At 48.8% G+C, this 12,410-nt stretch overlaps 1 protein-coding gene across 2 annotated transcripts in view; it reads right to left on the reverse strand.

Annotated features, from left to right (window-relative positions):
• LOC128698616 (uncharacterized) overlaps nucleotides 1-12,410 on the reverse strand; it is a 203,509-nt gene that overhangs the window by 23,567 nt on the left and 167,532 nt on the right. For both annotated transcript variants that reach the window (XM_070082937.1, XM_070082938.1), the window contains exons 7-8: nucleotides 9,765-9,903; nucleotides 1,820-1,908 (exon numbers count right to left, since the gene is read on the reverse strand). In XM_070082937.1, coding sequence (XP_069939038.1) covers nucleotides 1,820-1,908; nucleotides 9,765-9,903 — 228 coding nt within the window. The remainder of the gene's footprint in view (nucleotides 1-1,819; nucleotides 1,909-9,764; nucleotides 9,904-12,410) is intronic.

Consider the following 12,410-nt stretch of genomic DNA (forward strand, 5'->3'; position numbering starts at 1 on the left):
AGGGTAGTGAACAGGGTAGTGACCAGGATGGTGACCAGGGTAGTGAACAGGGTAGTGACCAGGATGGTGACCAGGGTAGTGACCAGGATGGTGACCAGGGTAGTGACCAGGGTAGTGACCAGGGTGGTGACCAGGGTGGTGACCAGGGTAGTGACCAGGATGGTGACCAGGGTGGTGACCAGGGTGGTGACCAGGGTAGTGACCAGAGGAGTGACCAGGGTAGTGACCAGGATGGTGACCAGGGTGGTGACCAGGGTAGTGACCAGGGTAGTAACCAGGGTAGTGACCAGGGTGGTGACCAGGATGGTGACCAGGGTGGTGACCAGGGCAGTGACCAGGGTAGTGACCAGGGTGGTGACCAGGGTGGTGACCAGGATGGTGACCAGGGTGGTGACCAGGGTGGTGACCAGGGTGGTGACCAGGGTAGTGACCAGGGTAGTGACCAGGATGGTGACCAGGGTGGTGACCAGGGTGGTGACCAGGGTAGTGACCAGAGGAGTGACCAGGGTAGTGACCAGGATGGTGAGCAGGGTGACCAGGGTGGTGACCAGGATAGTGACCAGGGTAGTGACCAGGGTAGTGACCAGGGTGGTGACCAGGATGGTGACCAGGGTGGTGACCAGGGCAGTGACCAGGGTAGTGACCAGGGTGGTGACTAGGGTGGTGACCAGGATGGTGACCAGGGTAGTGACCAGGATGGTGACCAGGATGGTGACCAGGGTAGTGACCAGGATGGTGACCAGGGTAGTGACCAGGATGGTGACCAGGGTTGTGACCAGGGTAGTGACCAGGATGGTGACCAGGGTAGTGACCAGGATGGTGACCAGGGTAGTGACGAGGATGGTGACCAGGGTGGTGACGAGGATGGTGACCAGGATGGTGACCAGGGTGGTAACCAGGGTGGTGACCAGGGTAGTGACCAGGATGGTGACCAGGGTAGTGACCAGGATGGTGACCAGGGTAGTGACCAGGGTAGTGACCAGGGTAGTGACCAGGGTGGTGACCAGGATGGTGACCAGGGTAGGGACCAGGGTAGTGACCAGGATGGTGACCAGGGTAGTGACCAGGGTGGTGACCAGGGTGGTGACCAGGGTAGTGACCAGGGTGGTGACCAGGGTGGTGACCAGGATGGTGACCAGGGTAGTGACCAGAATGGTGACCAGGGTAGTGACCAGGGTGGTGACCAGGATGGTTACCAGGGTAGTGGCCAGGATGGTGACCAGGGTGGTGACCAGGGTGGTGACCAGGATGGTGACCAGGGTAGTGACCAGGATGGTGACCAGGGTGGTGACCAGGGTAGTGACCAGGATGGTGGCCAGGGTGGTGACCAGGGTGGTGACCATGATGGTGACCAGGGTGGTGACCAGGATGGTGGCCAGGGTGGTGACCAGGGTGGTGACCAGGATGGTGGCCAGGATGGTGACCAGGGTGGTGACCAGGGTGGTGACCAGGATGGTGGCCAGGATGGTGGCCAGGGTGGTGACCAGGATGGTGGCCAGGATGGTGACCAGGGTGGTGACCAGGATGGTGGCCAGGATGGTGACCAGGGTGGTGACCAGGATGGTGGCCAGGATGGTGACCAGGGTGGTGACCAGGATGGTGGCCAGGATGGTGACCAGGGTGGTGACCAGGATGGTGGCCAGGATGGTGACCAGGGTGGTGACCAGGATGGTGACCAGGGTGGTGACCAGGATGGTGGCCAGGGTGGTGACCTGACCTACCAAGGCAGATATATGACATACCAAAATAGTGACTTATTGTACCAAGGTTGTAAACTGACTTACCACAATGACTTGTAAGGTGGGGGAAGGGGACTTACCAGTGAGTGCGAGTGAATACAATATAGTGTTCACCATCGTCCAGGTCTCTGACACAGCGGGCGGTGTAGGTGCGGTAGTTATGGTAGTCCTGGCAGAGAAACAAGTAATATTTTATTTAGGCTTTGGGTACATAATACAATTTTTTTACAGTAGTCTTGACAGCACAAATTAAGTTCATTCAAGTATACACAAATACATTTACAAAGATTATCACACATTGCAGCATATGTGTATAGAACCTAGGATAACCAAAAAAAAAAAAAGTCAAAGATTCATGGGCACGTAAAAAAATACATTATGTTGATTTAACCTTGACTGACCCCCAATTAGGTTAAACACTGACTTATTTCCATCAAGGTTTCCAAAACGTTACTCTGAATGCACTCAGGGGGTCACTTCACTGACCCTGAGAGTGGTATAGGCTATCCAGAGAGGTGGTGATTACTATATAATTACAACTCTGCTAGAAAGACAATGCTTGAAGCTGCCATAACTAGTGAACCCTTAGTGGATATTTAAAGATAGCCTCACAAGCTCTAAGCTTGTAAATAAAGAAAGGTAGTAACTTATAACCTAACCTTGTAAAACCATTGTAGCGAGTGAGAGTGTACTCGCCTAATTGTGGTTGCAAGGGTCGATTCACAGCTCCTGCTCCTGCCTCTTCAGTGGTTGCTACTAGGGCCTCTCTCTCTCTCTCTCTCTCTCTCTGAGTTTTATTAAATCTCGTCTTAAAACTATGTATGGTTCCTGCCACCACTACATCACTTTCCAGACTATTTCACTTCCTGACAACTCTGTGATTGAAGAAATACTTCCTAACATCCCTTTGACTCATCTGAGTCTTCAACTTCCAACTGTGACCCCTTGTTTCTGTCCCATCTCCGGAACATCCTGTCTGTCCACCTTGTTAATTCCTCGTAGTATTTTATATGTAGTTATCATGTCTCCCATGACCCTCCTGTCCTCCAGTGTCGTCAGGCTGATTTCCCTTAACCTTTCTTCGTAGGACATTCCCCTTAACTCTAGGAGTAGTCTTGTTGCAAACCTTTGTACTTTCTCTAATTTCCTGATGTGCTTGACCAGGTGTGGATTCCAGATTGGTGCTGCATACTCCAATACGGGCTTGACTTACACTGTACTGTCTTGAATGATTCCTCATAGAGGTATCAGAACATTATTCTTAGGTTTGCCAGCCAACCATATGCTGCAGCAGTTATTTGGTTGATGTGCGCCTCACATGTGCTCGGTATTATACTCACCCCAAGATCCTTTTCCTTGAGTGAGGTTTGCAGTCTTTGGCCACCTAGGCTATACTCTGTCTGCGGCATTCTTTGTCCTTCCCTGATCTTCATGACTTTGCACTTGACGGGGTTAAATTCGAGGAGCCAGTTGCTGAACCAGGTCTTCTTGTAGTCCTGCCTGATCCTCATCCGATTTAATTCTCCTCATTAACTTCACATCTGCAAACAAGGACACTTCTGAATCTATCCCTTCCGTCATGTCATTCACATATACCAAAAACAGCACTGGTCCTAGGACAGACCCTTGTGGAACCCCGCTTGTCACAGGCGCCCACTCTGACACCTCGTCAATTACCATGACTCGTTGTTGCCGCCATGTCAGGTATTCTAGGATCCTTTCCTGTTATGCGTGTCGGATCCTCTAGCTTTTGTGAGGAACTGTGTCAAAGGCCTTCTTGCAGTCTAAGAAAATACAATATACCCACCCTTCTCTCTCGTGTTACCTTGTCATAAAACTTCAGAAGGTTTGTGACACAGGATTTCCCTTCCCTGCAACCATGCTGGTTGTCGTTTATAAGCTTGTTCATTTCTACATGATCCACCACTCTCCTGGTAATCTTCTCCATGACTTTGGATACTCTACACGTCAGTGACACAGATCTGTAGTTTAATGCCTCGTGTCTGTCTCCTTTCTTAAAAACTGGAACTACATTTTCCATCTTCCATACCTCAGGTAGTTGCCTAGTTTCAATGGATGTGTTGAAAATTTTTGTTAGTGGCACACACAGCGTCTTCGCTTCCTCTCTAAAGACCCACGGAGAGATGTCCGATCCCACCACCTTTGAGGTATCAAGTTTACAAATCAGCCTCACCTCCTCCTCGGTTGTGTGTATTCCATCCAGCACTTGGTGTATCCCTTTTTGGTGTATCCCCTTTTTCTAACTTCCTGGAGTCCTTCCTGTCTCCACTGTGAATATTTTAAATCTCACATTGAGCTCCTCACATACTTCTTGGTTGTTTCTTCTGAGCTACCTTCTTTCCTCAGCTTGACTACCTGGGCCTTGACTGTTGTTTTCCTCTTGATGTGGCTATACAAAAGCTTTGGGTCAGTCTTTACTTTCAATGCTATGTCTTTTCGTATATCGCTGGGCCTCCCTCCTTATCTGTACATATTCGCTTCTGGCTCTTTGACTAATCTCAGTTGTCCTGGGTCCTTCATCTTTTGTATTTTTTTCCATTCTCTAGCACACTTAGTTTTTGCCCCCCCCCCTACACTTTTGGATGAACCAAGGGCTCGTTCTGATCTTTCCATTATTTCTGTTGCCCTTGGGAACAAGCCCTTCTCTGCCTCCTTGCATTTTGTCACGTAATCCATCTCATTTACTGATTTTCCTAACAATTATCTTTCCCACTGAACCTCTTGCAGGAAGTTCCTCATGCCTGTGTAGTCTTTCCTTTTGTAGTTTGGCTTCCCCATTCTATTCCTGCTTCCCTCTCCACTTTTAACCCAACTATGTATTCAAAGCTCAGACCCACGTGATCCCTAGCTCCGAGGGGCCTTTTGTATGTGATGTCCTCTATGTCTGAACTATTCAAGGTGAATACTAGGTCCAATCTTGCTGGTTCATCCTCACCTGTCTCTGGTTGTGTCCCTAACATGTTGATGCATGAGGTTTGCCAGTACCACATCCATCTTGGCTTTCCATGTTTTGGGACCCCCATGTGGCTCCAGGTTTTCCCAGTCAATCTCCTTGTGATTGAAATCACCCATAACTAGTAACTTTTCACTACCCATGTGAGGTCAGCTAGTGTGTCCACCACTGCTCTGTTGCTCTCGTCATATTCTTCTCTTGGACTCCTGTAGTTCTGTGGCAGGTTGTACATCACTATTACCACCCTAGGGCCCCCAAACTGAATTGTTCCTATTATGTAGTCCCTTTCGCCCATTCTGTCCATTCTTTCCATTTCCTCAAATACCCACCGTTTTTTTTTAATGTATGTGTGTGTGTGTGTGTGTGTGTGTGTGTGTGTGTGTGTGTGTGTGTGTGTGTGTGTGTGTGTGTGTGTGTGTGTGTACTCACCTAATTGTACTCATCTAATTGTGGTTGCAGGGGTCGAGACTCAGCTCCTGGCCCCGCCTCTTCACTGATTGCTACTAGGTCCTCTCTCTCTCTCTGCTTCCTGAGCTTTATCATACCTCTTCTTAAAACTATGTATGGTTCCTGCCTCCACTACTTCACTTGCTAGGCTATTCCACTTCCTGACGACTCTATGACTGAAGAAATACTTCCTAACGTCCCTGTGACTCGTCTGAGTCTTCAGCTTCCAGCTGTGACCCCTTGTTCCTGTGTCCCCTCTCTGGAACATCCTATCTCTGTCCACCTTGTCTATTCCCCACAGTATCTTGTATGTCGCTATCATGTCTCCCCTGACCCTTCTGTCCTCCAGTGTCATCAGTCCGATTTCCCTCAACCTTTCCTCGTACGACATTTCCCTGAGCTCTGGGACTAGCCTTGTTGCAAACCTTTGTACTTTCTCTAACTTCTTGACGTGCTTGATCAGGTGTGGGTTCCAGACTGGTGCTGCATACTCCAGTATGGGCCTAACATACACAGTGTACAGTGTCTTGAACGATTCCTTATTAAGGTATTGGAACGCTATTCTCAGGTTTGCCAGGCGCCTGTATGCTGCAGCAGTTATTTGGTTGATGTGTGCCTCCGGTGACGTGCTCGGTGTTATGGTCACCCCAAGGTCTTTCTCCCTGAGCGAGGTCTGTAGTCTTTGTCCACCTAGCCTATACTCTGTCTGCGGTCTTCTTTGCCCCTCCCCAATCTTCATGACTTTGCATTTGGCAGGACTGAATTCGAGAAGCCAGTTTCTGGACCCCATGTCCACCCTGTCCAGGTCTCTGCAGTCCTGCCTCATCCTCATCCGATTTAATTCTTCTCATCAACTTCACATCATCTGCGAATAGGGACACTTCAGAGTCTATTCCTTCCATCATGTCGTTCGCATATATCAAAAATAGCACTGGCCCTAGAACTGACCCCTGTGAGACCCCGCTCGTTACAGGCGCCCACTGTGATACCTCTTCACGTACCATGACTCGTTGCTGCCTCCCTGTCAGGTATTCCCTGATCCATTGCAGTGCCCTCCCTGTTACATGTGCCTGATCCTCCAGCTTCTGCACTAATCTCTTGTGGGGAACTGTGTCAAAGGCCTTCCTGCAGTCTAGGAAAACGCAATCAACCCACCCCTCTCTCTCGTGTCTTACTTCTGTTACCTTGTCATAAAACTCCAGGAGGTTTGTGATACAATATTTGCCTTCCATGAACCCATGCTGGTTTTCATTTATAATCTTGTTCCGTTCCAGGTGTTCGACCACTCTCCTCCTGATAATCTTCCCCATGACTTTGCACACAATACATGTCAGAGACACAGGTCTGTAGTTTAGTGCATCGTTTCTGTTTGCTTTCTTAAATATGGGGACTACATTTGCTGTCTTCCATTTCTCAGGTAGTTGCCCAGTTTCAAGGGATGTGTTGAAGATTGTGGTTAGAGGCATGCACAGCATCTCTGCTCCTTCTCTAAGGACCCATGGGGAGATGTTGTCCGGTCCCATCGCCTTTGAGGTATCAAGGTCACTTAGCAGCTTCTTCACCTCCTCCTCGGTTGTTCGTATGTCATCCAACACTTGGTGGTATATTCCCTCTTGATGTTCCCTTCTGTGCTGACTTCCCACAGCCCTTCCTGTCTCTACTGTAAAAACTTCCTTAAATCTCCTGTTTAACTCCTCACATACCTCCTGGTCATTTCTTGTGAGTTCTCCCCCTTCTGTCCTTAATCTGATCACCTGGTCTTTGACTGTTGTCTTCCTCCTGATGTGGCTATACAACAGTTTCGGGTCAGTCTTGATTTTCGATGCTATGTCATTTTCATACTGTCGCTGGGCCTCCCTCCTAACCTGTGCGTACTCGTTCCTGGCTCTGCGACTGATCTCCCTATTTTCGTGTGTTCTCTGCCTTCTGTACTTTTTCCATTCTCTATTGCACTTTGTTTTTGCCTCCTTACACCGTCGGGTAAACCAGGGGCTCGCTCTGGTCTTCCCGTTGTTTCTGTTGCCCTTGGGAATAAACCTTTCCACTGCCTCCTTGCATTTTGTTGTTACATATTCCATCATTTCATTTACTGGCTTTCCTGCCAGTTCTCTGTTCCACGGGACCTCCTGCAGGAAGTTCCTCAACCCTATGTAGTCCCCTCTTTTATAGTCAGGCTTTTCCCATTCAACTCCTGTTACTCTCTCCACTTGCAGCTCTACTATATATTCAAAGCACAGAACCACGTGGTCGCTAGCTCCTAGGGGACTCTCATACGTGATGTCCTCAATGTCTGAACTGCCCAGGGTGAACACAAGGTCCAATCTTGCTGGTTCATCCTCCCCTCTCACTCTGGTAGTGTCCTTAACATGTTGGTGCATGAGGTTTTCCAGCACCACGTCCATCATCTTGGCTCTCCACGTTTCGGGACCCCCATGTGGCTCCAGGTTTTCCCAGTCAATCTCCCTGTGGTTGAAATCCCCCATAACCAGCAACTTTGCTCTGCTGGAGTGAGCTCTTCTTGCCACCTCAGCAAGTGTGTCCACCATTGCTCTGTTGTTCTCTTCATATTCCTCTCTTGGCCTCCTGCAGTTCTGTGGTGGATTATACATCACCGCAATGACCACCTTGTGTTCCCCAGACTGAAGTGTACCTATGTAGTCTCTTTCTCCCATCTCATCTATGCCTTCCATTTTCTCGAATTTCCATCTGTGTGTGTGTGTGTGTGTGTGTGTGTGTGTGTGTGTGTGTGTGTGTGTGTGTGTGTGTGTGTGTTGCGCGCGTGCGTGCGCCACTCATGGCATCAACAAATTGAGATATTACTTAAGAATTTATGTTCGGTCGTGAACATGGTAACATTAGTGTGCCTGGTCGGTCTTTGTGCACACCTGGTATTGTATGCACCAGTGTACAAACTCAGGGAACAATGGCTGCAAACCTCCCTGAAAGAGGACCTCGGGGTGAGCACAGTTCCCAGGATCTCACCTGACACACATCAACTGAATAACCGCTGCAGCAAAAGTGAGATTGACAAATTTAAGGAAAGCTTTCATGAACATCAACGAGGCATCTACAGCCCACGATACGACATACGTCAGACCCATCTTGGAGTACGCAGCGCCAATATGGATCCCACATCTAGTTTAAGATGCAAACAAGCTGGAAAAAGTGCAAAGGTTTGTAACGGAACAAATGGCAGAGCTGAGGCCATAAGGACCAGAGGAGATATGATTACAATGTACAAAATACTCGAAAGAACTGACAGGGAGAGGTGGGTCTGAGGTACACAGTCACAGTTGAAAGTTAAAAGTACAGTCAGAGGGATGTTAGGAAATACTTATTTAGCCTTGGTTTGGTCAGGAAGTGGAACGACCTAGACATTGAAGTGGTAGAGGCAAAAACCATACATAGCTTTAAGAATATGAATGACGGGGCTCACACAGCCAAGACTGAAACCAGTAGTTACCAACAGGCGGGACCAGGAACTGGGATTCGACCCCTGCAACCACAATTGGGTGAGGTTAAGTACCTTGCAGTGTGTACCTGGTACTATGAGGACCTAACCTTCAGGACCTGTTAAAGCCTTCAACAAGTGAAACTGGTATATATAATTGTCAGGATGTAGTTTATCTGCATAATAATTTGTGAGGAGTGGCACTGTACAGTACTGTCATTATGATGTTATGTTCACTCACAGTATGAGTGGCAGGGGTTCTACACACGCAACAGACAGCAGGAGTCATAGGTACTGCACATAACACTCGTGGCTTCCTTCCACCTGGACACTTCCCAGGTCCTTGACACACCCACCACCACCACAACCACTTCCTGACGCTGCTACCTTAACACACCATCAACGTAAAGTACTGGTTGGTGCTGGTGTTACCTAGCCGGGAACAAACCTGTGACCTGTTTTAAAAAAACACTCCTACATCCTGGCTTGAGGCCCGATTCCCAGATTACACCAACAGACTATATCTGGTGGTATAATTTGGTGGTGGTGACATCTGCGCTGGTAGCAGTATTGGTGGTAATGGTGGTGATATCATCACTCATATAAAGCAGAAGTGAGGGGGTGTGGGCGTGAGAAAGGGTGGGCGTGCCACCACCACAGGCACCACACAACACACTTCCGGCAAACGACACAACACTACCTTGACACTTCACGTCAATCTGAGTCCAGGGAAAATATGAATATTAACAAAAAAGCTAACGTTATCTAGCCCTTTTTTATTCGACGTGTCAACAGTGTTTGTATTTACACGAAGTGGGAGCAACAGGGAGGTGCAGGGACGACCAGAGGGGCAAGGACGTGCAGGGGCGACCAGAGGGGCAAGGACGTGCAGGGGCGACCAGAGGGGCAAGGACGTGCAGGGGCGACCAGAGGGGCAAGGACGTGCAGGGGCGACCAGAGGTACAAGGACGTTCAGAGATTACCAGAGGCGCACAGGAATACCAGGGATGACTAAGAGGTAGATGGATAACTAAAGAGGTGCAGGGAGGTGTATTAAGAGTTGTGTTGAGTGATAGCAAGAGAGCCACCAGGCCCTGGCATTGTCCCTCGCTGCGCAGAACAAAAACTTAAGAGCCAGAGGTCATGAACTCACTTTGAAGACGACGGTGTCATCAGCAACGTAAGTGTGGTGCCAGTGTCCTCGCAGACTCCTGGGGAAGGTGCAGCTAGAGGAGGTGACATCAGGTGGCAGCGGCGGCGGTGGCACCGACGTCAAGACGTAGGTCTCGTACCTGCAGTGATAATAAGTGACTTAAGTAAACATCTCTCGGAAGCACAGGTGAAGTCTGCAGACCCAGGAACTCTTTTTAGGACCATGGAAGTTGTAAGTCTTAGGACACTAAAGGTTATGTCAGATCCATCATGGTATTTGTAAGCCAGTCTGGAACCCAAGTAACTTCAAAATGCAGTGTTCATCTAAGCAGTAACAAAAAGTTATTTCAGCACACAGCTTTCTTACATGGTGAGAACACTGAATGTGAGAGCTCGAACAAGGACCAAGAGACGAGTGGAAACTCAACAACCCAACGAGACATCAGTTTCACTAAACTTTTGTGTGTGTGTGTGTGTGTGTGTGTGTGTGTGTGTGTGTGTGTGTGTGTGTGTGTGTGTGTGTGTGTGTGTGTGTGTGTGTGTGTGTGTGATGGTCAGGTAGATTGCATTCATGTGGCACCTGGGAGGATGGAAGGCATTTAGGTTCAATCCAAGGAAGGGGACAGCAGGTCCAGTTCTTTGCATCAAGAGCTCCTCACCGCCATGAAAGAAACTCCCTCTAGAGAGGTAGTTAAGACCGAGTGGAAGGCTCTTAAGATACTGAAGACTGACTGTCACACGCGCGCGCACACGCGCACACACACACACACACACACACACACACACACACACACACACACACACACACACACACACACACACACACACACACACACATGTAACAACAAAGTGCAAGGAGGCAGAGGAAAGGTTTGTTCCCAAGGGAAATAGAAATAATAGGAAGACCAAAGCGAGTCCTTGGTTTACCCGAAGGTGTAGGGAGGCAAAAACTAAGTGCACCAGAGAATGGAAAAGGTACAGGAGGCAAAGAACCCAGGAAAATAAGGAGATTAGCTGTTACTGCTGGCTGGATTGCGTGCAGCCAGCAGTAACAGCCTGGTTGATCAGGCTCTGATCCACCAGGAGGCCTGGTCACAGACCGGGCCACGGGGGCGTTGACCCCCAGAACTCTCTCCAGGTAAACTCCAGAGCCAGAAACGAGTATGCACAGATAAGGAGGGAGGCCCAGCGACAGTACGAAAACGACATAGCATCGAAAGCCAGGTCTGACCCGAAACTGCTGTATAGCCACATTAGGAGGAAGAGAACAGTCAAAGACCAGGTGATAAGGCTCAGGAAAGAAGGTGGGGAACTCACAAAAAACGATCAAGTATGTGAGGAACTCAATATGAGATTTAAGGAAGTATTTACAGTGGAGACAGGAAGGCCTCTGGGGGGACAGAACAGAGGGGGACACCAGCAAGGAATATACCTACAAGTGTTGGATGACATACATACAAATGAGGAGGAGATGAAAAAGCTGCTAAAGGACATCGATACCTCACAGGCAATGGAACCGGACATCTCTCCCTCCTTAAAGAGGGAGCGGATATGCTGTGTGTGCTACTTACCACAATCTTCAACACATCCCTTGAAACTGGGCAACTACCTGAGGTATGGAAGACGGCAAATGTAGTACCCATTTTTAAAAAAGGAGACAGAAACGAGGCACTAAACTATAGACCTGTGTCGATGACGTGTATAGTATGCAAAGTTATAGAGATTATCAGGAGGAGAGTGGTGGAGCACCTGGAACGGAACAAGAGTATAAACGCCAACCAGCACGGATTCATGGAAGGCAAATCCTGTGTCACAAACCTCCTGGAGTTTTATGATAAAGTAACAGAAGACACGAGAGAGAGGGGTAGGTTGATTGCATCTTCTTGGACTGCAAGAAGGCCTTTGACACAGTCCCTCACAAGAGATTAGTGCAGAAGCTAGAGGATCAGGCGCATATAACAGGAAGGGCACTGCAATGGATCAGAGAATACCTGACAGGGAGGCAACAACGAGTCATGGTACGTGATGAGGTATCACAGTGGGCACCTGTGACAAGCAGGGTCCCACAGGGGTCGGTCCTAGGACCAGTGCTATTTTTGGTATATGTGAACGACATGATGGAAGGGTTAGACTCCCTGTTCGCAGATGATGTGAAGTTAATGAGGAGAATTAAATCAGATGAGGATCAGGCAGAACTTCAAAGAAACCTGGACAGACTGGACACCTGTTCCAGCAACTGGCTTCTCGAATTTAACCCAGCCAAATGCAAATTCATGAAGATCGGGGAAGGGCACAGAAGACCGCAGTTTAGGCTAGATGGCCAAAGACTGCAAACCTCGCTCAAGGAGAAAGATCTTGGGGTGAGTATAAGGAGAAAGATCTTGGGGTGAGTATAACACCGAGCATGTCTCCGGAAGTACACATCAACCAGATAACTGCTGCAGCATATGGGCGCCTGGCAAACCTGAGAACAGCGTTCCGATACCTTAGTAAGGAATCGTTCAAGACACTGTACACCGTGTACGTCAGGCCCATACTGGAGCATGCAGCACCTGTTTGGAACCCGCACTTGATCAAGCACGTCAAGAAATTAGATAAAGTGCAAAGGTTTGCGACAAGGTTAGTTCCAGAGCTAAGGGAAATGCCC

The sequence above is a fragment of the Cherax quadricarinatus genome, chromosome 8 (genome assembly GCF_038502225.1).
Source record: "Cherax quadricarinatus isolate ZL_2023a chromosome 8, ASM3850222v1, whole genome shotgun sequence".
Taxonomy (NCBI): Eukaryota; Metazoa; Arthropoda; class Malacostraca; order Decapoda; family Parastacidae; genus Cherax; species Cherax quadricarinatus.